This window comes from Penicillium brevicompactum (assembly GCF_028827555.1).
Source record: "Penicillium brevicompactum strain IBT 35665 chromosome Unknown utg000005l_segment0_segment0, whole genome shotgun sequence".
Taxonomy (NCBI): Eukaryota; Fungi; Ascomycota; class Eurotiomycetes; order Eurotiales; family Aspergillaceae; genus Penicillium; species Penicillium brevicompactum.
The window spans coordinates 2,125,774-2,151,900 of record NW_026623208.1 but is presented as its reverse complement, the minus strand read 5'-3'; the positions used below and the strand labels follow the sequence as shown (position 1 = coordinate 2,151,900).

General features: G+C 50.4%; 14 protein-coding genes across 14 annotated transcripts; 5 read left to right on the top strand and 9 right to left on the bottom strand.

Moving 5' to 3' along the window:
* Positions 1 to 1,130: 1,130 nt before the first annotated feature.
* Positions 1,131 to 1,501, bottom strand: N7506_006649 (uncharacterized protein; the record flags this gene model as incomplete). Its single annotated transcript, XM_056955942.1, has 2 exons — positions 1,131 to 1,316; positions 1,385 to 1,501. 2 exons carry the CDS (start codon positions 1,499 to 1,501, stop codon positions 1,131 to 1,133), a joined length of 303 nt encoding a protein of 100 aa, XP_056810276.1.
* A 1,829-nt stretch (positions 1,502 to 3,330) lies between these two features.
* On the top strand, positions 3,331 to 3,735 carry N7506_006648 (chromo domain-containing protein; the record flags this gene model as incomplete). The annotated part of the gene is made up of 1 exon (XM_056955941.1): positions 3,331 to 3,735. The coding sequence occupies one exon, from the start codon at positions 3,331 to 3,333 to the stop codon at positions 3,733 to 3,735; it is 405 nt and encodes a 134-aa protein (XP_056810275.1).
* Positions 3,736 to 4,577: 842 nt separating this feature from the next.
* N7506_006647 (uncharacterized protein) lies at positions 4,578 to 4,931 on the top strand (the record flags this gene model as incomplete). The annotated part of the gene is made up of 1 exon (XM_056955940.1): positions 4,578 to 4,931. The coding sequence occupies one exon, from the start codon at positions 4,578 to 4,580 to the stop codon at positions 4,929 to 4,931; it is 354 nt and encodes a 117-aa protein (XP_056810274.1).
* Positions 4,932 to 6,153: 1,222 nt separating this feature from the next.
* On the top strand, positions 6,154 to 7,233 carry N7506_006646 (DUF3431 domain-containing protein; the record flags this gene model as incomplete). The annotated part of the gene is made up of 3 exons (XM_056955939.1): positions 6,154 to 6,355; positions 6,417 to 6,588; positions 6,651 to 7,233. 3 exons carry the CDS (start codon positions 6,154 to 6,156, stop codon positions 7,231 to 7,233), a joined length of 957 nt encoding a protein of 318 aa, XP_056810273.1.
* Positions 7,234 to 7,871: 638 nt separating this feature from the next.
* On the bottom strand, positions 7,872 to 8,648 carry N7506_006645 (uncharacterized protein; the record flags this gene model as incomplete). Its single annotated transcript, XM_056955938.1, has 1 exon — positions 7,872 to 8,648. The coding sequence occupies one exon, from the start codon at positions 8,646 to 8,648 to the stop codon at positions 7,872 to 7,874; it is 777 nt and encodes a 258-aa protein (XP_056810272.1).
* Positions 8,649 to 9,044: 396 nt separating this feature from the next.
* N7506_006644 (lytic polysaccharide monooxygenase) lies at positions 9,045 to 9,975 on the bottom strand (the record flags this gene model as incomplete). Its single annotated transcript, XM_056955937.1, has 2 exons — positions 9,045 to 9,609; positions 9,650 to 9,975. Coding segments are annotated over 2 exons (891 nt in total), but the record flags the coding sequence as incomplete, so codon positions are not given.
* A 1,389-nt stretch (positions 9,976 to 11,364) lies between these two features.
* On the bottom strand, positions 11,365 to 12,333 carry N7506_006643 (NADP-dependent oxidoreductase; the record flags this gene model as incomplete). Its single annotated transcript, XM_056955936.1, has 1 exon — positions 11,365 to 12,333. One exon carries the CDS (start codon positions 12,331 to 12,333, stop codon positions 11,365 to 11,367), a length of 969 nt encoding a protein of 322 aa, XP_056810270.1.
* Positions 12,334 to 13,258: 925 nt separating this feature from the next.
* N7506_006642 (class I SAM-dependent methyltransferase) lies at positions 13,259 to 14,777 on the top strand (the record flags this gene model as incomplete). The annotated part of the gene is made up of 9 exons (XM_056955935.1): positions 13,259 to 13,312; positions 13,363 to 13,409; positions 13,456 to 13,512; positions 13,634 to 13,675; positions 13,723 to 13,839; positions 13,893 to 13,918; positions 13,975 to 14,161; positions 14,207 to 14,635; positions 14,690 to 14,777. 9 exons carry the CDS (start codon positions 13,259 to 13,261, stop codon positions 14,775 to 14,777), a joined length of 1,047 nt encoding a protein of 348 aa, XP_056810269.1.
* Positions 14,778 to 15,110: 333 nt separating this feature from the next.
* On the bottom strand, positions 15,111 to 16,571 carry N7506_006641 (VHS and GAT domain-containing protein; the record flags this gene model as incomplete). The annotated part of the gene is made up of 5 exons (XM_056955934.1): positions 15,111 to 15,866; positions 15,906 to 16,280; positions 16,331 to 16,369; positions 16,420 to 16,484; positions 16,535 to 16,571. The coding sequence occupies 5 exons, from the start codon at positions 16,569 to 16,571 to the stop codon at positions 15,111 to 15,113; spliced, it is 1,272 nt and encodes a 423-aa protein (XP_056810268.1).
* A 1,486-nt stretch (positions 16,572 to 18,057) lies between these two features.
* Positions 18,058 to 19,055, bottom strand: rpl17 (60S ribosomal protein uL22; the record flags this gene model as incomplete). The annotated part of the gene is made up of 4 exons (XM_056955933.1): positions 18,058 to 18,207; positions 18,267 to 18,454; positions 18,665 to 18,878; positions 19,053 to 19,055. The coding sequence occupies 4 exons, from the start codon at positions 19,053 to 19,055 to the stop codon at positions 18,058 to 18,060; spliced, it is 555 nt and encodes a 184-aa protein (XP_056810267.1).
* Positions 19,056 to 19,440: 385 nt separating this feature from the next.
* Positions 19,441 to 20,700, bottom strand: N7506_006639 (D-mandelate dehydrogenase-like dehydrogenase; the record flags this gene model as incomplete). Its single annotated transcript, XM_056955932.1, has 5 exons — positions 19,441 to 19,647; positions 19,696 to 19,956; positions 20,028 to 20,137; positions 20,194 to 20,569; positions 20,617 to 20,700. The coding sequence occupies 5 exons, from the start codon at positions 20,698 to 20,700 to the stop codon at positions 19,441 to 19,443; spliced, it is 1,038 nt and encodes a 345-aa protein (XP_056810266.1).
* Positions 20,701 to 21,304: 604 nt separating this feature from the next.
* N7506_006638 (NAD(P)-dependent alcohol dehydrogenase) lies at positions 21,305 to 22,587 on the top strand (the record flags this gene model as incomplete). The annotated part of the gene is made up of 2 exons (XM_056955931.1): positions 21,305 to 21,361; positions 21,415 to 22,587. The coding sequence occupies 2 exons, from the start codon at positions 21,305 to 21,307 to the stop codon at positions 22,585 to 22,587; spliced, it is 1,230 nt and encodes a 409-aa protein (XP_056810265.1).
* Positions 22,588 to 22,770: 183 nt separating this feature from the next.
* On the bottom strand, positions 22,771 to 23,643 carry N7506_006637 (SDR family NAD(P)-dependent oxidoreductase; the record flags this gene model as incomplete). Its single annotated transcript, XM_056955930.1, has 3 exons — positions 22,771 to 23,042; positions 23,104 to 23,534; positions 23,588 to 23,643. 3 exons carry the CDS (start codon positions 23,641 to 23,643, stop codon positions 22,771 to 22,773), a joined length of 759 nt encoding a protein of 252 aa, XP_056810264.1.
* A 209-nt stretch (positions 23,644 to 23,852) lies between these two features.
* Positions 23,853 to 26,113, bottom strand: N7506_006636 (uncharacterized protein; the record flags this gene model as incomplete). The annotated part of the gene is made up of 4 exons (XM_056955929.1): positions 23,853 to 24,290; positions 24,344 to 24,663; positions 24,710 to 25,956; positions 26,013 to 26,113. 4 exons carry the CDS (start codon positions 26,111 to 26,113, stop codon positions 23,853 to 23,855), a joined length of 2,106 nt encoding a protein of 701 aa, XP_056810263.1.
* Between the last annotated feature and the right edge of the window lie 14 nt (positions 26,114 to 26,127).

Below are 26,127 nucleotides of genomic sequence, written 5' to 3'. Positions count from 1 at the left end.
TGCTCCATCTTGATGCTGTCATTTGTGTGATACAGCGACTCTCTCCCGAGAGGATTTTCGCTACCCATTCTCCATCTGACATGCAAAATGCTGGCTTGTCCCAAATTCATCCCCAAGAAGGCCTTGAGTTTCTTCTCGCTACAATGGTCTCGCTTGATCTTTTCGCTTGTCTTCCTACAGGTCGGAAACCACAACTTCCGTACAGGGAATGGCTTCAAACTCCTCAAATACAGATAGGAGATCTACTATGCTGCGAGAACTGGGTCATGATCGTAATCGGTGATCTTGCCTGCTTGAGTGAATGGAAAGGAACGCAAGAACAAAACGACACTTTTAATCTTGATGAATTGAGCGAAAAAGGAGAAGAAATCCAACACCGATTAACGAGTGGGATTGATGAACTCGATCGTATCAGAGGGGTAAGCATAACCCCATCTACATGTTGGCAGAAATTGACAGCATACAATCTAGAAAGAAGATTATGAACCACAAACTAGCTGGGTTACCCGCCTATATGCCTTGGCTTGTTTGGTTCTACTCCACACGACCGTTTCCGGGCCACTGCCCACACTACCCGAGATTCGAGACACAGTTTCTAGAAGCATAGTCGAGCTCCAAAATCGTCCAAGGACGTACTCACTCACTGGCTTGGTATGGGCAATATGTGTGTTGGGGTGCATGGCTCAGCCCGACGCTCAGCTTTCTTTCGAGGATTTGATGGTTGATTTAGTGCGTCACTCCGCCAGATTTGGAAACCTTGGGACGGTGTTAAAAATAATGAGGAAGTGCTGGAAGTTGCAAGAAACCGAGAGTGCAGACTGCAGGAGTACGATGTTAAAGACGGGTATATGTGCGATATTAATCTAGCCAATGCTGCTGGATGGTAATATGGAAGAGGCGTTAGTCGAGTTACAATGTGATTCCAAATTTTCTAGGTTCTGGAATTTCTTGTTGACTATTTTAAGACAGGATGTTCAAGGAAGTGAGTAGAAATACATCACAATCCGAGTACCTCCGAGACGCCGATGGCCCCTTTTGCTTGGAGATAAATTGACACAGTATCTTTTCAACTTCTTCCCACAATGACTCAGATCCATCCCTCATTCAAAGCAACACCCTTCATCATGCAACTAAAGAACTTCCTCGTCGCCGCCTGCATGGCCCTTCCCGCCCTGGCCGAGTCCACCAACAGTACCGACATCGCACCCAAGCTCCAAACCCGCCTGGCCCAGATTGACATCGGCTACAAGACCACCTACCTCAGCCTTAACCAGGCTGTCAGTGGCAACGGCAATGCCACCATTGATGTGCGAGCCCTGTTGACCACCGACCTCATTGGATATAGATTCTGACACTTTCTTCTTAGGACGTTGTTTCCGCTTACAACAGCACTGCTGCCACTGAGGACGGCGCACTCGACAAGAACCAGCCTACTGCAGCTCTTCCCGATACCACTCAGCTTGTGCTCTGCCAGGCCTACCACTCCGTGAGTCAAATCCATTTCCCGAGAATTAGAATGACTAGCCTAATATCTGATAGCTTGCTCTGAGCGGTATCGAGCTCAACTCCGCTTTCGTCGAGAACCTTGACTCTTTCAGCAAGTCTCAGCGCCACAGCATCGCGTCCACCTTGTCGAAGGTCAGCTCTGAGACTTCTCGTTTCTCAAGCCAGGTTGCCCGCAAGGCTTTGTCTTACTGCTACGACACTATCCGCTACGACGAGAAGGTCATCAGCAACTCTCTTCAGGAGGCCATGTCAGCTCTGCGTAACTAAGCGCAGCCCTTCTATTTTGGTCAAAACTACAAGCAAGAGGCTGGGGGTACAAAGAATCATCAATCCGCATGAGGCTGTAATATAATTATTAATTTCATGTCTATCGTCAGACGACTTCAAAGATTCATTCAAAGTGTGATGCTTCCACTCTGTTTAGCGGTTCTGCTTTGTGTCCATATCCATGGATGAGGGGCGTGACTGCTACCTTTGGTTCAATTGGCTTTGATTATGATTTTAAAGGGAGTAGTCTGACCCATTGAAGTTATGTCTGTTTACGGCAGCTCTCACCTACGTGTAGACAATCCTCCAGCAATCGATGGACAAATAAAGTGCATTGTTGCCGCAATAGAACCTGTTGAATGGGTAGGTAGCACTGCCGCACACAGATTTGTACAAACGAATTGTGATCATGCAAGACAGCAAACTTGGCTTTACATATGCATGTAACATTTTTATACTCATCCATGGATGGCGCAAACAAACACCGGCGCCTAGGTTGTTGCACAGATGGCTTACAACGTAACTCAGTCTTTCATAGATTATTAAAGGATGTGGATGTCATCACGAGAGGAGACCCAGGTATATAAGTGGGGGTTGCAGCCATGAAACTTCCTTGGTGTATATAATCCTATAATTTTACAAAGTGTTTATCATCATTGGAACTTTGGAATCGGTAGCTGCTTCGTGGGCATGCCATTTATTATAGCTCCAGGGCTCTTTGTTTGCTCGCCCCAGAGACCCTTATGCGAGGAACCTTAGCAGCGCTTTTGTGAACTTCTGCTTCCTCGTACTCTGCTTCGTCTGCTGTCGCTTCTGCAGGCTATGAAGCCCTACGTTCTTCAACAGTCTTCGATCATACATTTTGCCCGCATGCCCCACTTGCTATTTCCACTTGCTTGCTCCTCAGTTCTTGTCTGCTCAAGTGCTTCATGATCACTTCGATGATGGGACCTTCTATCATGAAGCTTTTGCTTATATGGCACTGGGCACTGTGTCCTGCCACAAGGTGGGACGGTACGTGCCTGGCGCGATTTGGTCTTTGGGTATTCTCTTGTACCGCTTGAGGCTTCGGACCTTGAGTCGTCTTGTATTGCTGCGGTGCGATGGCGCGGGGGTGCCATGGTGGATTTCTGGGGGTTGTGGGAGAACCCGAGCCACCTCTCGAGATCCTGATATCTCTCTATCTCTCTTCCTCTCTCCTTTCTCTCTTCGGTTTTCATGCCATCGTTTTCTGGACCATAAAGATTATTTCTTTCTCTTTTGCTTTGCCGCCTGACATAATAACAAAACTCATTTCCGTTTCCATCGATCGCAAGCGCTCTCATATGAATTCCATCACACATATCAACTACGTTCTCATTTCTATCACACTCGACCATCGCCTGACGGCATTGTCCACAATATGGCAAGAGCTTTTGTGAAGTGCGTTTTGCAATTCGAGGATGAAGACCAGCAAAAGGACCCATTCAAATGCCGCACCATCGTTGAAAGTGCTAGGCGCATCTTGGCGCCGATCGAATCGACCAATCACGACAGACCTTGAAGTAGACCACCACGATGTCTACAGGACCAAGTGCCTCGAGCGCCCGATTGAGCAAACAACCGGCACGAGAAGACGATGTGCCCGTTGAGGAAGAACACAAGAACCCCACGCCGGGATCCTATGCTACGCGTTCTACGCGTGCGCCGCGTGCGAGCTCGGGTATCCGAACTCCCCTTGTTGACAAAGCTGCCGAGTCCACAAACCTTGATACGGAGACAAGGACATGGTTGAAGAACGTGCCACGAGTGCTGCGCTACGTACAGTTTGTAAAGATGTATCACGAGCTCCAGGAAGAGAACGGTGAATGGGAAGTCCAGCAGATCCTGGACGCGCGAATACGGAACAGAAAGCTTCAATACAAGATCAAGTGGGAAGGCGGAGACTCAGACAACGCATGGTATTCGGCTGGGGACATATGATATGTGCCTCAGAGGCTGAGGGAATTTCATGCTCAGTATCCCCAGAAGCCGGGACCCCCAAAGCGATCCGATGCCTGGATAAAATCAGCTCTCGATGATGATGACGACGACGAAGAGCTACCTGACCATCCTGATGACGACAAACCTGCATGAAGATGTTGGCTGCAGTATTGGCAGATTGGCCCCAGTTACCTCTTACCTCTTTCGCACATCATGCGACATGTGCTCGAAGCTCAGGGACTGAGCTTTTGTTTTGACGGCTGGGGTGATAGCTAATCTTGGAACTGGTTAGCTATTTGGTTTCACCGATTGTTTTCGTACTCTGTCCTTTTTTAGGGGCTGGCTTGAAAAGGAAGGATTCAACTTCGACAACATTACAGATCTCCGGTGGGTTGAAGCAAATTCTGATTTGGGATATGTCTCTTCAAAGTCTGGCTCCAAGGTCTATGAGCAACGCAAAAGTGTGTGAAATTGGAAGTCACTTTATCAGATCCATATCAAAAAGAGTTTTTCAATGCAGCAGCGGTCAATTTTAGACCTCGATCTATGCCACCCGTGGACAGAGACCAGAATGGCACCGAATCATGAATTTGGCCCAATCAAGTTCTCGGCCAGTTTATAAAAATACATAAGACAAAAGGTACCATGTGACCTCCATTGGATGCTACCATAATCTCAGGGCTTTAGTCCCCACCAGAGTCGACCAGGGTCGACTAATCTGAGGGTGGCACCCACTTCCTAATGCGGAAACCGTCCTGGGACAGCCCTGCACATATAAAGAATTCCACAGATCTACCTCTGAATTTCCCTGAATGTGTTACGAAGGCTCATTTTCTTTCACCATGCGCCTCGCCGTACTCTCCGCCCTCGCAATTGTCGCGGTCGCGGATCCCTCCTGGTGGTATTTCGACGCGTGGGATGGGTTGAGCTGCGGAGCTATGCCACAAAATGGACAAATTTTCTTTTCCACAGAAGGCACTACAGAAGATTTTGAAGACGAAGCTTGCGTCAATCTTGATGAGGATCAGAGAGCCTATTCCTACGCTGCTACCTTCACCGAGAACGATGTGCAGTTAAAGGGCTTCCTCCGCGAAGACTGCGAAGGACCGGGCAAAGCTCTTTGGAACAACACGTGCATGAACCCGAGCATTAAAGTCCCTTACATCCGCTCATGGAGGATTATGAAGTCCGACTAAGCCTAAGTTGGAGGACATTGTCTGGAGTACCTGAGGTCGGTTCTCTAAGTCTATTGCCAACAGAAGAACCTGGCTAACTTTGCAACAGCTTGCCATCGCCGAAAAAAAATCTCATATTCGGCATACCACATTCCTTACGCCTCGGCTAAGGTCATCTCACGAAATAAAGGGGCCATCATACCAGCCAAGAGAAATCGTCCCGATGCGACCGTGGAATGACAATCGCGAAACATTGCACAGCATCACGTCTTTACGAGTTAATTCAGCAGATACTTTGACTGCTTTCTTTGTATTTAAATTCATATTTCTTAATTACATCTCATATGCCTCCTTTAAAATTGAGTCTTCGGTTGACTGATCGTGTAATAATTGGGCAAGGGTCTACCATGTTGCCCGCGCGAAATTACTAGTTGGCCCAACATGGTGTGTAACTAAGGACTATAAATCCGAGGAGATAAGAGAGTTCGACGCTTTGAGCGTTGAAATCTTTGAGATAACATAGATCTGAATGCGAGCACGGTAGTTCTGGCTCGGTAGGTCTGAACCTTGGAAGCTGCGGATGGCGCCGAAGCTGCCAGGGGCGGGGAGCCGAGAGAACGTCCCTTCGGGCCGAAAACGGCGCTGGTCAGTGCCGTTTTGAGACACTCTTCCTCCTAACTTCCAATGCTTTATGCCAACATACAATTGCTCAGTAAAGTAGAGATAACATTCAAAGATTTACATATCTGGATATTGCTCAGAGAAGACATAGTTTATGACAGCAGGCGAAGCATACGCATACCCAAGTGAACGCAGCCCTACTAGGGCTTCGTGCTACTGTAGCTATAAGCCCCACCGGTGAGGGGCGCTGTCGTGATAACAGGTCCTCGAACTGATCTCAGGACTATTCCAAATCTCGGATGAACTTGGAATAAAATATCCGAAGATCGAGCCAACAATCATAGGCCTCTGCGCGGAAGACTTTCCCCAGTTGTGGTCTAGAAACCGCTCGGCACGTTCTATTGTCTGCTTTCGGCAACGAACGCAGCCAGTAACGTTCCAACGGAGATAAGAACGCCAACAATCTTCTATAAACGTTTTCTGCTCTACGATAATTACAAAAGCGTCAAGCTAGGGGTCGGTATATAGTATTAGGCATGTCTTATTATCTAACTTTGCCTATTCAACTCTACCGTCATCAGAGTGATAACTGCGACGGCTAGGTTCGCCCTCGCCATTCATCATGTACCGGGCACAATCGTTTCCTTACTTCACGATGTCGTTTCGCAGATCAGCGAGCGGCTTCAAGAAGTTACTTCCCATATTCGTGGTGCTGGTCACCTTTCTAGCGTTTCGCTCCTACATACCAGGTCGCACAGAGTGGATGTCGAAAACAGACAATCTCCAGTCTGAATATCTGGAAAGTGATAGCTCTGAAATAGAAGGTACCTAAGTCATGAAAATGTTGGCTTTGCCAAAATTGGTTTACTGACACAATCTTGACAGAAGAAAATGACCAGCTTGTAAATGGGGCTGGCACAACTGTCTTCGATCAAATCAGTGATGGCGAATGGCAATCACCTGCACAACTGCATCAAACTGCCGAGGATGTGACCATTGTGGCTGCGACAGCAGGAGAGGAAGATACAAGTTGGATCAATGAATTCTGTGAAGGATAGTATGTCATATTCCCTATGCACCCTTCCCTCTTTTTACGATCTCTGACCGAAATTTCAACAGCAAATGCACTACCTATCTCTATTCTCTAGATGAGAATCCCCGTTCCGACTATCTCATCCCTTACTCCAGGAGAGGCCATGAAGCCAGCGCATACCTCACCTACATTATCGACAATTACTACAACCTCGCCCCATACACCGTTTTCATCCATGGTCGCGCCGAACAATGGCACAACGATGTTTCAGGTCCAAACACAGCCAGTGTACTCGCCAACCTCCGATACGAGGCTGTGAAAATCAACGGCTACGTTAATCTGCGTTGCACGAACAGGCCTGGATGTCCAAGCACAATGCATCAGGCTTTCCCTGTGACGCTTGATATGGACTATCAGTATATGATAGATCAGATTCCTAAAATTCTTTGGGAACTTCTTGGAATTCCCCCGAGTGAGGCCCCTGACGACATTGGGCATCAATGCTGTGCCCAGTTTGCTGTTAGCCGCGAACGCATTATGGAAAAGCCAGTGGAGGACTATATCCGCATTTTGACCTGGATCGCCACAACCGACATTACAGACAACTATGGACTTGGCTGGCTGATTGAGAAGCTTTGGCATATCATCTTCGGCATGCCTGCTGTCTAGTGAGTTATTTGCTTCCATTCTGTATTCTGGTAACATGAGTACTGACTGAATTTCTCTCAAGTTGTGCCACGGAGGCCCAATGTCGCTGTGATATCTACGGATGGTGTGGTCCAAACCCAATGACCAATAACCAAGTGCTAACGCCCATTTCATAATGGCGCGACCTGGTTATCTCTTCGTCGTCTCTATTAGCGAACCAAGTATTTTCTGTCGGCTTGCCAGGTTTTGCTTACCGCACAGTGTAGATAAAAACTGTTTTGTTTCGAAATTTCCAGATCTGGGATCGTTCAGGTTCAGCCCCGCATAGATTGACATCAATACACGACCATCTCTCATATCAAGCAATGTTTATTCTTATTTCACTCTGACACTAAAGCTTCAGGTCCTTATTCTATGTCCGACTGGTAGAAGACTTCAGGTCTAGTAATGAAATGGATGATAGCCAAGGAGGCCTCCAAGGTCGCTTAGTGTGTTGGGATGGCTTGTGGGATGTGGTCAAGTCGGGCAAGGGAAATTGGATTCTTCGCATCTTTTTTATGCTTTTGTTCTGATTCAATATTTATCCTTGGTTGAAATTCAAGTTCTCCTCTGATCGGCATATTAGACAAACTATGGCAAAGATGCAAAAGGCTTCGAAATCATTTCACAGCAACCATAAACAACCGCGGGTACTTCAACAATACCCTTCCATCAACAGAGACAGGGTAAGCCGCTTCGAGCCTCCTCAAATACTCCTTCAGGAATCCCTTCTTCTCCTCTTCATCCAAAGGATCAACAAACGGCCTCAGACCGGTACCTTTTACCCACTCAATAACAGCCTCGTGGCTCTCGAGCGAGTGGTAATAACTTGTTTCGAAGATATCCACCACCGAAGCAAACGGCTTTACAGCATCATACAACTCCTGTGGCGACTGGAACCTGTCTCTCTGGACACCAGCAAGCTTTGTCTTCCACGGACCCGCTGCAGCAGCCTCTCCCATAAGCACGTGCGAAGGCTCACCCAAATTATGAGGGACCTGAAGAGCGAAGACAGTTCCCTTTTCTTGGGATTCTAGGAGTCGCTTGATGACCGCAATGCGGTCGGGGCCCTTCAACCATTGGAAAACGGCGTTTGAGAAGAACAAATCGACTTTCTCTTCTGTATTCCAGGTGTTGAGATCAGCAACATGGAAGTCAACTCCTGGTAAGGTGCCTTTCGCTTTGTTGATCATATCTGGCGATGAATCCAGGCCTGTTACTGAGGCTTCGGGGTAGCGTGTTGTGATGACGCTAGTGGAGTTTGCGGGGCCGCAGCCCAAGTCGATGATGCGCTTTGGTGAAGTGAGAGGTACGCGTGCGAGGAGATCACGCGCTGGCTGTGTGCGTTCATTCTCGAACTTGAGGTACTGCGCTGCGCTCCAGTCTTTGGCTGCCATTGTTCTGGTGGTTGTGAATTGTCTGGATGTTGTGATGATAGGTCGTGAGGCTTTTGTGCAAGAGTTGAGTAGCTTCACTGGGTGGAAGTGAGATCGCATGTCTATTTGAATATCTTGATGATGTATGGTGGAATTTCAAGTGCTCTTAAGTACCTGGAGTCATATCTGATGTGGTTGGGGAATGTGACGATTTTCGGAAGTTCTCCAAAAGCTTCGCCAAGAACTTCCGATATCGCCACTTTCATCACTACGTTTTACGTGGAGATCGAGTTGAGCATGGTAAATCCAACATTTAATTACCGATATGTCTAACTGATACAATATAGATATATCCAAAGCTAGAGATGGGGTTTTGCACTTAGATGGGTCATTCTGACGCCACTTGATCTCAGTGACTTAGTTGCCGGTGCCGACCAAGTTGCCCACAAGAGCCTCGATCCAGGTCAGCACATCCTCGGCGCTGTCGGTGGGGAATGGCAAAGCGGCACTGGCGGCACTAGCAGTGGAAGCAGCAGAGGTAGCAACTTCGGGCTCGGCAGAAGCAGTGGCCGATTGGCGGACACTGGTGGCGAAGGTAGACTGAGCAACGGGGACGGCGGATGGAGTTTGAACGGCAGCAGGAGCGGAAGTAGCAACGACCTCGGCGCTAGAGGTGGAAGAGGGCTCCGATGCCGCGACACTGGAGCTAGTCGCAACGCTGGCGACGGCAGAGCTGGAGCTGGAGCTGCCAGAGCTGCCAGAGCTAGAGCCAGATCCACCGAGAGTGAAGTCGACACAGGACTCGTAGGTCTGGTCGATGGACTCGGCATACCAGTACCACTGGAGCACACAGTCGCCGGCGGTGCCACACTGGCTGCCGAGGTCTTCAGGGATGGTGACGCTGAAGCTGGTCTCGTTGGCAGTGACACCAGTAGCGGTGGAGGCATAGACATCCCAGGAGATCAGGGGGCTGCCAATGACGCTGTTGGAAGAGGTGTCGACGACGGAAACGTTGGCGACACCAGTGTGGGGGAGCGCGAATGTCGACCTTGAAGTCGACGGTCTGGCCGGCAGTGTAGGATTGGACGTTATCCTTGTTGTCGGCGAACTTGTAACCCTTGCAAAGCCAGATATCACACTCATCGGCGTTGTAGTCGCTCTGGCTGGAGGCGACCTGCAGCTCGCCCTGGATGTTACCGTAGTTGTCGGACTGCTGGTTGACCTCGACCTGCTGTCCGCAGGCGGCCTTCATGGCATCACCGGGCATACGGGGCTCGGGGCTAGTGACGAAGCCATGGGCGTTGACGAGGGAGATAATGCTGGCGAAGGCCAGAGCGGGGGGTGAATTGCTTCATTTTGTTGGAAGTTGAGGAGAGAATGGAATTGATCGATAAACCGGTACCGACGAAAGAATGTATACTGAATGAATGAAGCTCTGCACGGTCTCAAACCGGAGAAAAAACGAATGTAGAATGAGAATAAAATTCAAAATAGACTGGCCAGCATGCTGAACTGGTCCTGTGTCGCGGCATGCCGCTTATATAGCCAGCATGGTGCAAAAGGACAGGATCTAGTTGGACTGCAGCATTAATCAACCGTAAACAGTCATTAGACCCTCATCAGAGACATCGAGGGTCCTCTGCATCGCTAGTGAGGTCAAAAGCACAAATCACGGCCCCTGAAACACATCGGATATATCAAAGGGACGGTAGTCCTCCACCGGGAAGCGGCTGGTGAGACTGGCGTTAAGGCTAGATCCCCTCCTACCTGTTCAGATTGAGCTCGGTCGCTGCATATTGATTTAGGCCGAGAATTTTTGCTCCCGAGACAAGCCCGACGTTCCTGGGGCTAAGGCTGCCAAGCATGGCTCCACGCGCCGAACAAGGATGCTCCGAGTTTCAGATTGATGGGCCCAGGGGGATGACAGGTAAAAGGTAATTTTTGATTGATGGATATTGTGTCTTAATGATTAAGAACGCGGAGATCATAAGAGGGCGCACTTGAAATGACATCGGCGGTCGGACATTTGACCCATTTCATTGAGTGATCGCGTTTATCGCCGTTTGCAAACCAGGCTAAATCTTTTGAAACCGGCTAGTACTTCACGAGAATCTAGGGTTTCACATAAAAATCGATGGTAAGTACCTGACAGTTCACTCTTGTGATCTATGCCGCTTGGTCGGATTTTCACAGATGATCACTAACACCAGGCTTAAGTCTATCCTATTACAAGTACAAACACGTATTGCTCAGCCGAGGGCAACACTTCAAATGTACAAATCAGATTATGGAGCATGCCAAGATCTATATAGTACCTTCGCCGTTAAAGATAAAGTGCACCGTAAGCCCCAGGCACTCCTCCGATTCAATTCTCAACTGTGTACCTCTAAGCTCGGCTCTTTTTCTTGTTCCCCTGGATACAACTATGCCAGCATATAGCTATTTAGACTGTTCAGCCACGTGGGTTCGGATGCCTCAAGGTTCGCGGATCGGCGGATCTACCTGTCAGGCACGGTTTGGAAAGGGCTGAAACGACAGCACATAAGACATCGACTCAAGACTCGTTGATAATACGGCGAAAAACAAACCCGAAATCATAAGTTTGTAGAAAGCCAAGCTAGCTTAGCTCCACAGGTGGAGAAAGCAACGGTAGGAAGACTTGAGGATGCAGAGTTGATTTGCAGTGCATAATACTATAATGCAAGATAGACAGGGGCACAAATTCCCCAACCTCCTCCTAATTCAGTCCAAGATCCAAGATGATCTTCCCCTTTGCGTGACCTGTATCCAGCCTCCTGAATGCCTCCTCATACTGCTCAAACGGCCAAACACTGTCAACAATCCCTCGGCATTTCCCCTCCTCGATCAATTTGGTGATCTCCTTCAGCTGATCGCCAACAGGTTGCATAACAAAGAATACATCTTTCACACCTTTACCCTCGAAATTTTCCGGGATGACCATCAAAGGTGGCTGGAAAATACTCAGCACCACGCCTCCATCCTTAACAGTCCACCATGCATCCCGCAAAGATTTTCCCCCAACACAATCAATAACAACATCCACCTTCTCCTCTTTCGCCCATGCCTTCAAGTCAGTGGTCCGATAGTCAAGCACCTCCGCACCCAACTCTTTCACAACCCCCATATTCCCGCCAGCGGTCCCTACCACCTCCGCCCCCAGTAACCCCGCCAACTGCACAACCCACATCCCAACACCCCCAGACGCAGCCGTAACGAGAACCTTCTTGCCGCCCCAGATTTTCTTCGCGGCTTCCCAATCCAACTCCCCAAAAGTCTGCACAAGAAGAATCTGCCACGCCGTCTGCGCTGAAACAGGTACCGCGGCAGCCTGGACAAAGCTCATCCCTTTCGGCATATGCGCCAGCTCATCTGTAGGAGCGACAGTATAGTCACACGCATTGCCGGGTCGAATGTAGTTGGTGCGCGCGTAGACAGAGTCACCGGGCTGGAATGGAGAGCCTGGTGGGGCCGAGACCACTACTCCCGCCACGTCGGGGCATGGGATCAGAGTACGTGGGTTGGCGGGTGGAAAGTTGGCTGGCCAGAGGAGTTCTCCTGCACAGGGACTGCATGCTTTCACCTGGATCAGGTGTTCCTCCTGCGTTGGGGTTGGAAGTGGTGTTTTTGTTAAAGTGAGGGTTTTAGAGGTGGCGGCTTGCTGGATGAGGGCACGCATTTCGGTCATCTTGAAATTATTTGGTTTGTGTGATTTTTGGAATATCTTCTGAGACCTGAGACTAGCTGTCGATGTTATTTTGCGTCATTGTGCCGGGCTTATATACGGGGTACCAAGTAAGGTTTTCGGGATCCGCGTTCCCGCATAGCCTATTTGGTAGCCTATTCCTTCATCTGACTTCTTACTCTCGTATCCGGGTATTCGTCTTCCAGTCGTGCTTCAATGCCCAGCCGGATTTTCGGGGTGTTTACGGAGTAATTTGAGCCAGAAGGGTCTATTCACACGTGCATGAATCATCTTGAAGATGAGATTTAGCCTAAAGTACTTCTTACGGATATCAAGAAGAAACCATGTGTAGATATCCTATAGTATAATTTTTGAACCATTTTGTCCACATACTCCCAAGGTTATGAGCATGTAGCGTTTTATTTCTTTTGGCTCGGCTTTCCCATATAAGAGGTTTCCACCTGCAGCGAACTACATATGGGCACCCGGCCACCTGCATGTAAATGACTTATCACTTTCACCCACTCATTAGGAATGCACAAGACATCGGGCTGCGACACCGAGTCATGTGCCTTGGCAATGACATATCGATCCCACCAACGTACGCGAGTGGAGAACCAACACTGAAGTATGCATCATATACGTCGAGATATCCCAGGATCGTGGTATAAAGGAAATGAAAAGCCCAATCCCAGTCATCTTAAGGAGCGGAGAACGGTTCCGTGTGTTGATCAGCCTATAGATGCCAGCAGACCGTGTACCCAAGCAAGCCAGCGCTACCAACCCTAACCTCTTTGTTCCCAACCGGGGGCCGGGGCCACACCGATTCGTGACTCGTCTCCTCCAATCCGAAGTCGCACATCAACAGATCTGCGGGCGCACCCGCTTGTAATTCTTTGGTCCCCTCCTTTTTTTACTTTGGAGCCGGATGTCCATGTCCGCCATGGCTGATCGGCTTGAGAAGGATGGTAAAATTGCCATTGTGAGTACGGAGCTTCTGGTTCGGGCACATCGTGGTGGCTAACGGGCAAGGATCCCGATATCCATTATTCTAGCAATTATGGCGATGATTGGCCATCGTAAGCAATACCATAAAGCTGATACTGCAGTTTTAAAAAAATTCAGGGAAACAACATCTATCGGTTCCTCGATCTATAGGGGCTTGGAAGAGAATGGTCGTCGGTATGTTTTCCATCCCGGTCGCGGTCTTGACTAATAGCCTCGAGGTATCAAACATTGAGTCACAAAGAATACATGTACGGCTTCTGTATCAAAGAGCTAAGCAAACACTCACATTGACCAGCGTTCCATCAGATGAAAAGCAATTTGAAACATACGAAGCCGGGTATGTGCGATCGAATACCAACCCGCCAGCTGTATTGACGACAACAGGCATCTACTAGCCTTGATCATGGACTCGGACCGAGATAATCCTCTATTCTACTCTCCCATTGGGGATCACCCAAAGAACATCCTCGATCTTGGAACAGGTCAAGGCAACTGGGCCATGTATGCTTCACATCTCAAGGCCATTGATTGACCCATAAGTAACCGACTACCAGTGATGTCGCCGACATGTTCCCATCAGGTGAACCTTCCCATCCATCTAAGTCCAAAAGCAAAATTCGTTTTTGACAGAAACAGCCAGCGTTCGCGGCGTCGACCTTTTCCCGCCACCCGTAACCTGGATGCCACCAAACTGCATTCTAGAAGTCGACAACATCCTCGAACCATGGACATGGAACGAAGAGCAAGATCTCATTCACATTCGCATAATGATCGGCTCCTTCGACCCATCAGAATGGGAAACCGTCTATACACAATGCTACAAGTGAGATCTTCCCAGCCTTATTCTTCAACCATCTAACAACGCCAGCAATCTCCGACCAGGTGGCTGGATGGAACAACTCGAAGCGAAACCTTTCCTAGAATGTGATGACGGAAGTCTGCCGGCAGACAACGCTCTGCGAACATGGGGCCCTAACTTATTAGAATGTGGGGAGCGTGCCAGACGACCACTCGATACGATGGAGAGGATGAAAGAACGGTTTCAGAACGCTGGCTTCGTTGATATTCATGAAAAAGAATATAAGTGGCCTATTGGGCCTTGGGCTCGAGATCAGAAATTCAAGGAGGCTGGGGTTGTCAATCTTCAGCATTGGATGTCTGGTATGGAGGGATGGTCGATGTGGTTGTTGACGAAATTCGGGGCACCGGAGCCGTGGTCTCACGATGAAGTGATTGTCTATATTGCGAAGTTGAGGGCTGAGTTGAAGAATCCTCGGTATCATATTTATGAGCGAGCGTGAGTTTGATTGTCTTTTTATTCGCGATGGGACTGGTTTGCTGACTGTTGCAGGCGACGGGTTTGGGGGAGAAAACCATTTCCCGGAGAGGTTTCGCCAGTAGGGTCAAAGAAGGTCATCATCAAAACTGAGCGAAGGTAGCTGGGAGGAAGAATAAAAAGTTATGTTGCTTTGGTGTGCGATTCCCCTTCGGGGGACGCATGATCTGGATATCCATAATCAGTCTGATGAATGTTCAATAAATTTTCAAATGTATGGGCATCTGTATCATATTTGAGCATAGATATTCAAAACCCGTATGTACATGTTGCTAATCTGCAAGTGCACAATGCTGGTGGTAAGACAAGACGTGCGAAGGTATCATAGAAAAAGAAAGAATAAAAAGCTATGCGCTTGAAAAAGAACGCAATGAAGGGACAATTCCATCCTCAAAAAAGGACATCGGGGCCAAAGATCCCCTATATAGCAGTAAAGCTAACGCTCTTGCTCGGCAGGTTGGAAGCGCACCCGGTCAGTATGCGAACCTTGCGGCCTATCCGACTCAGCGGCATAGTCGTCTGCAAAGGGATTCCGCACCTGGAATTCCTCTGCATTATACTCATACCGGCTGGTCGTGGCGCTAGGCTGCCGGCCACCGGTCATAACAGTGTTTGGCAACTCCGCGACCGCATGGTCTGGTCGTGAATGCTTTGGCGGGGGAGGGGGAGGGGGAGAGGATACGGCAGAGACAACAGAGGGAGCGGTATCCGAAGCAGAAGGGGCCGGCGCCGGCGCCGGCGTAGAAACAGCAGGAACATTGGCGCCAGACCCAGCCGTCGGCGAAGGGCTATTGACATTTGACGAGCTAGGCGACGAAGACCCTCTGAGCTTGCGAGCCTTCAGCATTGCGCGCTGCTGGCGCGAAATCGCAACTGAGATCTCATCATTCGTCTCAATGAGCGTTAAGAGTGTGTCCTCATCCGGAGCGGGATTGTTCGCCTGGATGAAGCCCTGGATGATACGCGCGCACGTTTGGCAGCGATCCAGGAACTCTTTCACGAGGTCATTGTCCTCCAGATCGCTCGGCGAGGTCGACTGTATGAATTGCGTGAGTAGCTTTGCGCTGTTCCGTGCTTCTTCGATGCGCGCGGCCATTTCCTCGGGTTTCGGTAGTGTGTTTCTCGGCGATCCGGAGGGTGGTCCAGGTAGGGTATAAGATCTGGGCGGGACAGGAGGACGAGTGAACTTCGGCTGTTAGTTTAATTCAGCGCAGAGATATTACAAACTCACAAATCCACGTGTTGTCTTTGTTTTCTCCTTCGCCCACATGGCAAGCAGCAGTTTGAGATTCTCGTCCCATGAGCGCTGTTGCTCGAGTGTCTCCAGATACTGGCGCAAGTAGCCCTGGACGTGAAGGTCATGTCCTGAGCGCAGCAGCTCTTTGATAGTTGTCACGAACTTCGCGTCGAAGTTGCGCGTGAAGGTGGGACCTGGGTTGTCGGCCAGGATGCGCATGAGCATGATCGCATTGTACTGGGCGGAGTTGGGGGTGCCTGCGGGATCGGCGAGGTATTTTCGAATGCGCAGGGCCGCTTCTTTAGCGGCTTCCGGGCTGGATTCGGCGGCTTCGACGATCTTGGGGAGGTGGACGATTTCGGCTCCTTGCTGGGGGATTGTGAGTGGGTAGTCTTGGAGGTTTGTTGTGACACACATACCGATTCGCCGCTGTTCGTGTTTGATTCGCAAAATGCCGCCTGTGTTCTTTGTCAGTGGGGAGTCAATTGATATCGAGGGTGGTACAGACTAATTCCTTCCTGACCACTGCTTCGGGGGAGTCTTCGCGGTGTTCGGCGCCGCTGTCGCTGGAGCCTGCTGGGCCATTAGCAAGATTGCGGGGAGCGTGGAGAAGGAATCAGTACTTGAGCGCGCAGTCCAGGTTCTCACGAAGCGCTTCATTTTGACTTGAGGTGATTACAAGTCTCAGGGGGAAATCCCAGGGGAAAACTCGAGGGGGAAATTTGACCAAAGCAAACGCAGGCTATTCTTGCCGGGGGGGCCAAACGGGGGCGAACTACTCTCACAGCACTAGCACACAGCGTCGCTTAGCGGAAATATATCTCCAACTTGAACTATGCATGTCACGAAGCATACTCTTCATATATAAAGTTCTCTCCAGTGGCGAATACCCCCCAGTCCACGTACGCACCTTATCATCGCCAAGCAATTGCAGTGTAGGCTCCAGGGAAATGTCCATGTTGATACTGACTCAGCTACGTGTGGAGGTAGCAGAGACCTGGGAAATGCTTGTTCGAGTCCTATCTTTAGAAGTCACTAGTACTTCTAGGGTTCGACAATCTTCATCTAGTCTAGTAGGGAGATTCTATGTCCATTCAAATAACACCAAGTCTGAGGTAGACGTTCTAATAGTCAGCCACATTGCTGGACTGTCTTCGTGTATGCTATGAGAAGCTCACCGCAATTTGCCGGGTGTAACACCTTGAAGCCCTGCTCTGCTGCCGAACACACCAGTAGTTCCCCACCACTCGAGCTAATCGTTTCATATAGCTGCACCAGGTCAATCTTGGGGACCCGAACTCACAAAGAATCGACGAAGCCACCTGAGCCCCCATCATGTTCCAAGGTTGCCAAGAATGCCCTCCGCGCAACTTGTGGCTGACATGAGCTCGATATATTTGACCATTTAAGGTTGAACGCGTGGACGTTTCCAAGGGCAAGTCTGGTCTTGGGTCTGACTGGCTGACACCAGCAAATATATAGTTCGAAACAGTAGGAAGCTGATCCCCAGACCTGGAAACACTTCGAAATCGAGGGTTGACGGCCCAGGTAATGGCACTTACATACTCCGTAGGTGCATCGGTGTTCCAAAAATGTACTATTCACGGAATACTTCCAAGGTTACAAATGGTACTTTCAACACCCCGCATGCAGATCATCAATGAGTTTATGACTGGCTGGCAAGCCAGATATAGCCTAGGCTCAAATACTTACATCCGCATCAGATAAGGTTACTGCAGAGCCTAGTCGCCCAAGATCAAACTTGCAAGTCATCACTACAAAATCCAGTCGAACGTAGAACATCAAAAGGAGATCATATTAGGACCAAAGCACGCGAGAAGCCGTCAAGATCGAAAGCAGAACAGTCTCCAAGGAGAAAAAAAGGAAGCCCATAAAAGAGTCACGGAGAAAGAACCACGTTTGTATCATGATTGGATCGGGAAGTACAGAATCCTATTTCCATCCTGGGCCAGATCGTTTAAACTTTTTATTTGGTTCTCCTCCGAGTATTGGCGCCATGACCTTAAATCTGTATGATCCGGTATCGATTCCGTTCCACATACACAGCAGATGCACAGAACTCCGATCCTTCCCGTCGCAAAAATCTTTTCACATCGTCCCCTCACACCTTCTTATGGCGATCCGTTTATGCCTCGATGAGAGCACGGCGGATCTGGGTACCACGCTGGCGGGAAGAGAGACGGACCTGGGCGTCGGAGGGGCCCTTCTTGACCTCCTCATCGGCCTCGGTGAGGATGAGCTCGATGTGGCAGGGGTTGGTCATGTAGGGGTTGATCTGAGCAGAAATTAGTATGAGCTTTGTAATACAATAAAAGCCGGTTGTCAAAAACGTACACGACCGTGAGCACGGTAAGTGCGGCGGCGACCCTTGGGGGCCTGGTTGACCTGGATGCGCTTGACGATCAGGGCGTTGGTGTCGAGACCCTTGCCATCGGCGTTGGCCTCGGCGTTCTTGAGCAGATCGATGATGTGCTCAGCGGACTTGACGGGCCAGCGGGCCTTGGAGACACCGAACTGCTTGCCTAGGAACCAAAAAGGTCAGTCCAAAATTCCTGCAAAGTTTCTCCCAAATCGACAACCACAGCATCGCCAATAAGCCAGTGAATCCTCCTCCTCTGAATGATTTTCCTCATCAAATTCCCTTCACATGGCTGTCGTAGAATTGGCGATGCTATCCGTCCCACAAATCCTCCAAGTCGATCGATCGGAATTTTTTTTTCAGGGAAACTCACCCTGGGCGGTGCGACCGGTGGAACCGGCGTAGCGGCGCATGGGAACGGCCATGGTCTTGGTGGTGACGTTCTCAAGGAAGGTGAGGGCCTTGGACAGCTTCATGCCGTTGATGGCCTGGGCGGTCTCACGGGTGTTCTTGAAGGAGACACGCAGGTAAGAGCCGCGCGCGCGGGCGCTCTTGGCCGAAGAGATCTCCTGTGCGGCGTAACGGACCTGTAGAGAGCATCGCTCGTTAGCAATGGTCCAGATGATCGAATTCGTGATTTGAAGATTTGTCGATTTGACGGTGACACTGAGAGCCGACGTAGCGTATGTATCACACGGGGGTTTCGTGGGCAATGGGATCCTGATTGTTCATGGTCGATAATAGGGACGGGCAGCACTCACCATCTTGAAGGAGTTGGCGAGGGGTGTGTGATGGTCCTCGGTGATGAGTTGTTGTCGCTTTTCGTCGTCGTCCGGCGCTCGCTTGAGCCACTGGATTTGGTGCGCTTTTTTTTCCGATTAGCTAATCTGGCCCTAAGCGAGCCCTAACGCTAGCCAGATTTGACTATGTATTATGTCATCACCCGTTGCAGATTTGTGCCTGACATTGAAGGTGTCTACAAATTTGATCTCCCTCGCGCTGTTAATTCGTTGATTTCATCGTTCATTTCATGGTCCATACTCCGTGCATAATGTGGAGCTCTTTACACCAAGGTGTCCTTACTGTACTCAACAAGGGACAAAGATCATTCCAATTCATTCTAAATATCTATCAAACTATTATTACCGTCTATTTCTTCTGCTCAGGAACCTGCGTAATCAACTCTCCCTTCTCAACAGCCGATCGCAGATTATCCAACACCAGAATTTCCATATCCTTCTGAGTCTCATAGGTTGCAGTACCGATATGAGGCAAAAGCATAACATTAGGGTTGCTGACCAAACCGGGCTCGATCTGGGGCTCGCACTCGTACACATCCAGACCAGCGGAGCGAACCTGTGAAAACCGTCAGTCTGGATATTTCTTTTCGGGCAATGAACATACCTTTCCAGATTCCAGGGCAGCAACCAAAGCCTTCTCATCAATGAGCGCACCACGTGCAGTGTTCACAATCACCACACCATCCTTCATCTTGGTGAACTCGGTCGCGCCAATGATGTGGCGCGTTGATGCGTTCAAAGCAAGGTTCAGACTCAGCACGTCTGCGTTTGCGAGCAGCTCGTCGAAGGAGACATATGTTGCGCCGGCCTCGAGATCCGCAGGTAAGCGCGATCGGTTGTGGTATTGAATCTTCATTCCGAAGGCCTTAGCTCGGATAGCCATTTCCTGGTCTTTGTCAATTGATGCAACTCAGACTGGAATACTGATGTGCTTACCCGACCAATACCTCCCATGCCCAGAATTCCAAGGACCTTGTTCTTGGGGTCGTTGCCCAGGGATGTTCTGTATTCTCGTCCACCTGCAGTGATAGGGCCTTGCCACTTGCCTATGCATACATAATCAATTCCTGCAATCCAATTGCGGGGGAAAGAGACTACATACCTTCGCGGAGCGCAGTGATGGGCACGTGAGCCTGGCGCAAAGCACCAATCATGAGGAAAATTCCTACATCGGCTGTCGCATCGTTCACCGCAACGGGTGTGCTGGACACGGCAATGTTCCTCTCGGAGCAAGCTGCGACATCGATGTTATCGTAACCCGCGCCATTGTGACAGATATACTTCAGAGACTTGGGCAGAACTGCAACCATCTCCGCATTGAAGGGACCGGTGTACTGAACTGTTAGCTTAAGAGCCTTGCGTTTCAATTGAAGTCTTACTTTGGTAGAATTGTTTGACCGGTAAAGTGCCACCACATCGTCATACTGGCCGGCCTTGCAGTTCGCAATGAAGTCCTCTCTGGTTCCGCTGGGGAATTCCTGGATTTTCATTAGCGAATATACGCGACTTGATGCGATGCGCTTACCTTCAAGCTGAGAAGCGAAGAAATGCTCTCCCACTCCTTGCGCGCGTGTGTGATTTCTCCGATGAGGAGAGCGGATTGCGACATGATGTAATCTGATCGATTAGCCTTGGAGCTGCGCTTGAGAATATTGAACTGCTCACAGTTTTGAGTATATTGAGGACACGGTAGGAGAAATGCAAGCGATGAGTAGCAATTACAGAAGAGAAACAGGGGAACAATTACTCGAGCGAAAGAAATCTGAAAGTACCACCTGGGCAGCTGGAGAGATCCCCGCTATCGCGAAATGGACCCCCATGCGGGCTCCTCCCACGTCTATACTTCTGGCCTTCTGTCCGTTCCAACGCTCAGCGAGTCTTTGTTCATCTTATGTTGCGCAGTACTGCACTATTTGACTATCTTTTCACCCTCTGCACCCTGGACTCGACTTTCCTACCATCTACACTGTTGCGTTTGAACACCAAAAGACTGCCCCCCACGTCGGGGAATGAAGTTACTACAGTTGGACAAAAGCCGACAGCGGAGCACCTCCGGGCGAATCTTTCCCCCCACGACGCCGCAGTGGGGTTGTTTTGAGGGGAATGACGGAGCCCAAATGCCGTGAGGTCGTGACTTCCGAGCTACTTGAACGGTCTTTTCCAAGTCTCTTCCGTTTCAATCCTTTCTCTTTTGGCCCTGCACAACCTTCACAATGACCGAAACAACCACCACCGCGCTCGTCCTCCACGGCGCAAAGGATCTCCGCCTGGTAAATCCCCATCATACGACCAATACCCTGTACATCCAAGCTAACAGTCCCAGGAACAACGCACAATCTCCTCCCCAGCAGACTCAGAAGTCCAAGTCTCCGTCCGCGCAACCGGCCTCTGCGGCTCAGACCTCCACTACTACAGCCACGGCCGCAATGGCGACTTCGTCGTCCGCAGCCCAATGTGTCTCGGCCACGAATCTGCCGGCATAGTAACAGCCGCCGGTAGCGCCGTCTCAAAGTTCAAGGTCGGCGACCGCGTCGCCCTCGAAGTCGGTCTTCCCTGCCGCTCCTGCGCCCTCTGCAAACAAGGCCGCTACAACATCTGCAAAGCCATGCAGTTCCGCAGCTCCGCAAAGCAATTCCCCCATCTAGACGGTACCCTCATGGAGCGCACAAACCACCCCGCAGACATGTGCCACGCTCTTCCAGACAGTGTCTCCGATGCCGGCGGTGCCCTCGTCGAGCCTCTAGCCGTGACTCTGCACGCCGTGCGTCGCTCACACCCACCCTCTAAGGAGGAAGTCGCGGCGAACCGCGCCGCCGGCGAAGAGACCGCAGCACTGGTTTTCGGAGCCGGAGCAATCGGCCTCCTGCTCGCTGGCGCCCTCGCTACTAGCGAGAACTTCTCCAAGATCGTCGTTGCGGACATTGATGCGCGTCGACTTGCGATCGCAGAGTCAATGGGTCTTGGTCTGAAGACCATTCTCATTCCTAGGGCTGAGACGCCTCCTCCTGCGAAGGATGCGCCTCATGCTGAGCAGACGGCGTATGCGCTTGAGAATGCGCAGCGCGTCGCGGGTGTTCTAACTGAGGCTGCTGCTTCTACGGATGGGCTTGTGAACCCGGGTTTCAGTCGTGTCTATGACTGCACGGGTGTGCCGGCTTGTGTGCAGGCGGGTATTTATGCTAGTGCGCCTGGCGGTGTGCTGGTGCAGATTGGCATGGGTAATCCCATTCAGACGCTACCTGTTGGCGCGGCGGCGCTGAGGGAGGTTGATATCATTGGTGTCTTCCGGTATGATGGGTATGCGTACCCTGCGGCTATTGCGTTGCTGGCTAGTGGGAAGATGAAGAGTGTTGAGGAGAAGGTTGTTACGCATAGACTGAAGCTTGAGGAGGGAGAGCGGGCGTTCACGCTTGCTGGAAAGGGTGTTGATGAGGAAGGAAACCCCGTTGTCAAGGTTATTATTGAGAACAGACGGGGGTCGAATGGTTCTTTGTAGAGTGGGAGTTGGTTTTGATGTTGATGATGATGATTGAAAATACCCGATGTGAAAATAGAGCAAGTGATGAACTTTACGAGGAGAGGTGTTGAAATGAATTTAATTGCATGAATCAGAATATGATGTGTTGTTTCAATTTAATATTATATCATAATGCGTGGTCCAGTTTCATGTACAATGTGCTTATTTCAACCCTCCAGCCAGTAGAAGACTCTGGCCAGTCATATAGCCCGTCTTCACGAGCATGGTAACAACATTAGCCGTCTCCTCGGGCGTCCCAAGGCGTCCAATAGGTATACCAGCCGCCACTTCAGGAATAGCCGCTGCATTAGGAATCATGCCAGTCTCACCGATCATAGCGGGAGCCACATCATTGACACTAATATTGAACTCAGCGAGCCTGGTCGAGAGGTTCTTCATCATACCAGTCAATCCACCCTTGGAAGCGGCGTAGTCTAGTGACGGGTTAATGATCGATCTTTGAAAGGCAAAAAGCAGAAAAGCACAATCACTTACGGCATCCATTAATACCTCCGCCTTGGGCAGCAATCGAGGACATGAACACTATCCGTCCCCAATTCTGGCTCTTCATGCGCTCTACAACACCCTTCACTAGAATGAAGGATGCGCGCAAGTTGACTTGGAGTGTGTAGTCAAACTCTTCAAGAGTGCAATCCCAGATGTTGGAGACCCGTTTCCCGTACCCGGCGTTGGAGATCAAGATGTCTGGTCGATGGCCGTGCTCTTTATCGATTTGTTGGAACATCGTTTCTATATCATCCGAGGACCCGACATCGACCTTGTGAATCGAGATACGAAGCTCCTTGTCGGCGTACTTGCTGCGCAAATCGGCCACCAATGCGTTCATGGCGTCCAGGTTGGTCGCATAAGTCAATGCCAGATTGACTCCATGCTGCGCGAGCTGGTGCGCACAGGCTGCTCCAATTCTAAACAAATATCAGTCATGTTCGCGTTGGAGTCAGTGAACTAGGCAGCATACCCTCCCGAAGCACCGGTGATAAGGGCAAGTCGACCCTGAATCTCGTTGAGTGACATGATGCGACGATGAAAAATGTACCAAGACGAACAATGCGAAGGCAAACACCCTAAACATGTACGGTGTAAGCTGTAGTGATGGGGGGCTGCCCTCGGCTACCCCTCTCGGTGCGATCTCCGAGGACGGCCCCCGCAGCCCCGCATCATTTGCCGTCGACAGGCGTGGGGGGACACGAGCGTATCACAAAACGCGCAAGAATCCCTCATCTCTAGAAAAGAAGATTGCTGCTCATATCCCCCATCCAGGCTGAGGGCTGCCAGCTCTGAGATCGCTCTTGTCCTTGGTACACGTCTGAGGTGTTTTGGAATGCATCCAGCCCTAACAAACCGCCGGAGATTTGATCTCCTGAGACATAGTCGCCCACAGCCTCTAGGTCTAGCCATGAGAAGTCGTTGGCTGGGCTGAATTGCATGTATCCTGGGTCTGTGACTGGGTTTGGAAGGGCTGCTTGCATAGAGAATTCACTGGTCTGGTCTCCAGATGAAGTTGCCGTCTTTGGTTTCCACAGAAGCTCTAAGAGACGTGCGTAGCGAGAACCGACATCGTCGCTGCCGGCGCTTGCTTGTTTGAGAACTTCTGTCGTTCGACCGACTAGGCCTTGGACTTTTGCTTCTTCGGATGGAACCATCATACCGAATGAGCGTGCCTATCTGGTGGTTAGACGGTCCCAAAAATGTGGATACTGAGATGTGCTCTTACCTTGTAGAGGAATACTGCTGAGTATATTCCATACAAATAAAAGCGAAGGGGCATAAAATGTAGATGCTTCTCAGGGTCGACAAGATCCACAAGAATGGTCAGATAAGATTTGGCTGCATCAACAGACTCATAGATGAACCGCGAATCTTGCATCGAAGCAACATTCTTGAATGTCGATCGCAGTTGTTCCCGATGGCCCTGTGCATCGCTTTTCGGCTTTGCGAGCGACTGAGAAATAGCTGCTTGGAATGCAAAGGCAGTCGTGTATAGTCGCAGATACTCGTAAGACAACTGCAGGGTCGCTCTCATGGGCCGTGAGCCTATAAAATTAGCACGAGATAACCCCAAAGAGTTAAAGTCACTCACAATCCAAAGACCCCCAAAGCGATTTCCATCTCAAGATTGCGAGCCGGAAATCATCCACATATTTCACATAGTCCCCCATCAGCATCATCTGATTACTAGTCCGCATCCCCGAATACAAAACCTCATGCACATTTCCATAAAGCTGCGTCAGATCGAGCATAGCCTGGAAGATCTTCGCATAGTCCTCTTCTCCCTCCTTCGCAGGCTGCAGCGAAGGAAAATCCTGACTAACCAGACCAGTCATGGGTCCAGGCCCTCGAGACCAAAAGGCGCGCCCGATGCGCACAGAAATTAACCGATCAGAAACATAGCAGCTGGCCCATGCCAGTCGTCGTCTCGCCTCCCCTTCTTGATCGCCAAACGGATCACCTCGGAAAGAAGTCCTGTCCATTCCAATGAAATACCCGGATCGAAGCGCAAGACCGACATGCATCCACGCAGCGCGGTCTTCCTCTCCCCGGCCCACGCGCTCAATCCGAGGACGCAGGCCTTGCGGCTCCCATTCCGCAAGAAGGAGGAGTGCCTCGACTGCTTCGACGTCGCATTCTGCACCTGCAGCGATTCCGGATATTAACTCATGCATGTATTTCGAGCAGTACTCGTGAATCTCTGGCTGATCGACCAGGTCCTTAGATGCGATAGTCAAGACTGCGGTAAGAAGGTGTTTCTCCGTGGCGAACGCGTCCAGCGCCGTGCGCGCGAAGTACTTCCTCGGTACGAGGGGGAGATATGGGTGAAAATTCTCCGCATAGCGCGAAATAAGCTGCCAAACAGTTTCAGGATCTAGCGAGCGTGATTGGACTAGTCTGTAGGCTCGGATTCCGGCCGGGTTGCTAAACTCGGAAATGACGCTGTTCCGGATATTGTATGTTGGGAAGGTGGATTCTGGGCGCGATTCGCGCGGTTCAGGAGCTTGCGCGATGCCGGTCAAACACTGCCAGGCGTCTGAGGGATTGCGCGGGACGGAGTCTATGGAGGCGACGTCCTCTTCTACGGACGCCGGAGCGGGTGGCGGATTCGGTGGTAAGAAAACCACCGGGCCCGGGTAAGAGACAGATTGACGATTCTCAGAGTTAGTTGGACTTGAAGCATCCGAGTCTTTGCTCGGGGATGGATTTGCCGGTGTGAAGTTTTTGATCTTGTTCTTGCGGATTCGACGTCCGCCGCGGTTGGAGCCGCCGAGCACGCATTCGCGGTTTTCGCGAACGCAGCGCTGGCACGGCGGCTTGCCTGTGCCGTTGCTGTCTCTGTGCACGGTTAGCTTTGTGTAGATCTCGGGGGATGGCTCATATCAACTGCTTACAGGTCACATCGCGACTTGCGTTGTCGGCAATGCAAACAGGCTCGGGAGACTCGTTTGGCGATGTCGCGCCGTCCACTTTCTGTTGGGGATTCGTCCTCCATGGTGCCTTAGAAGA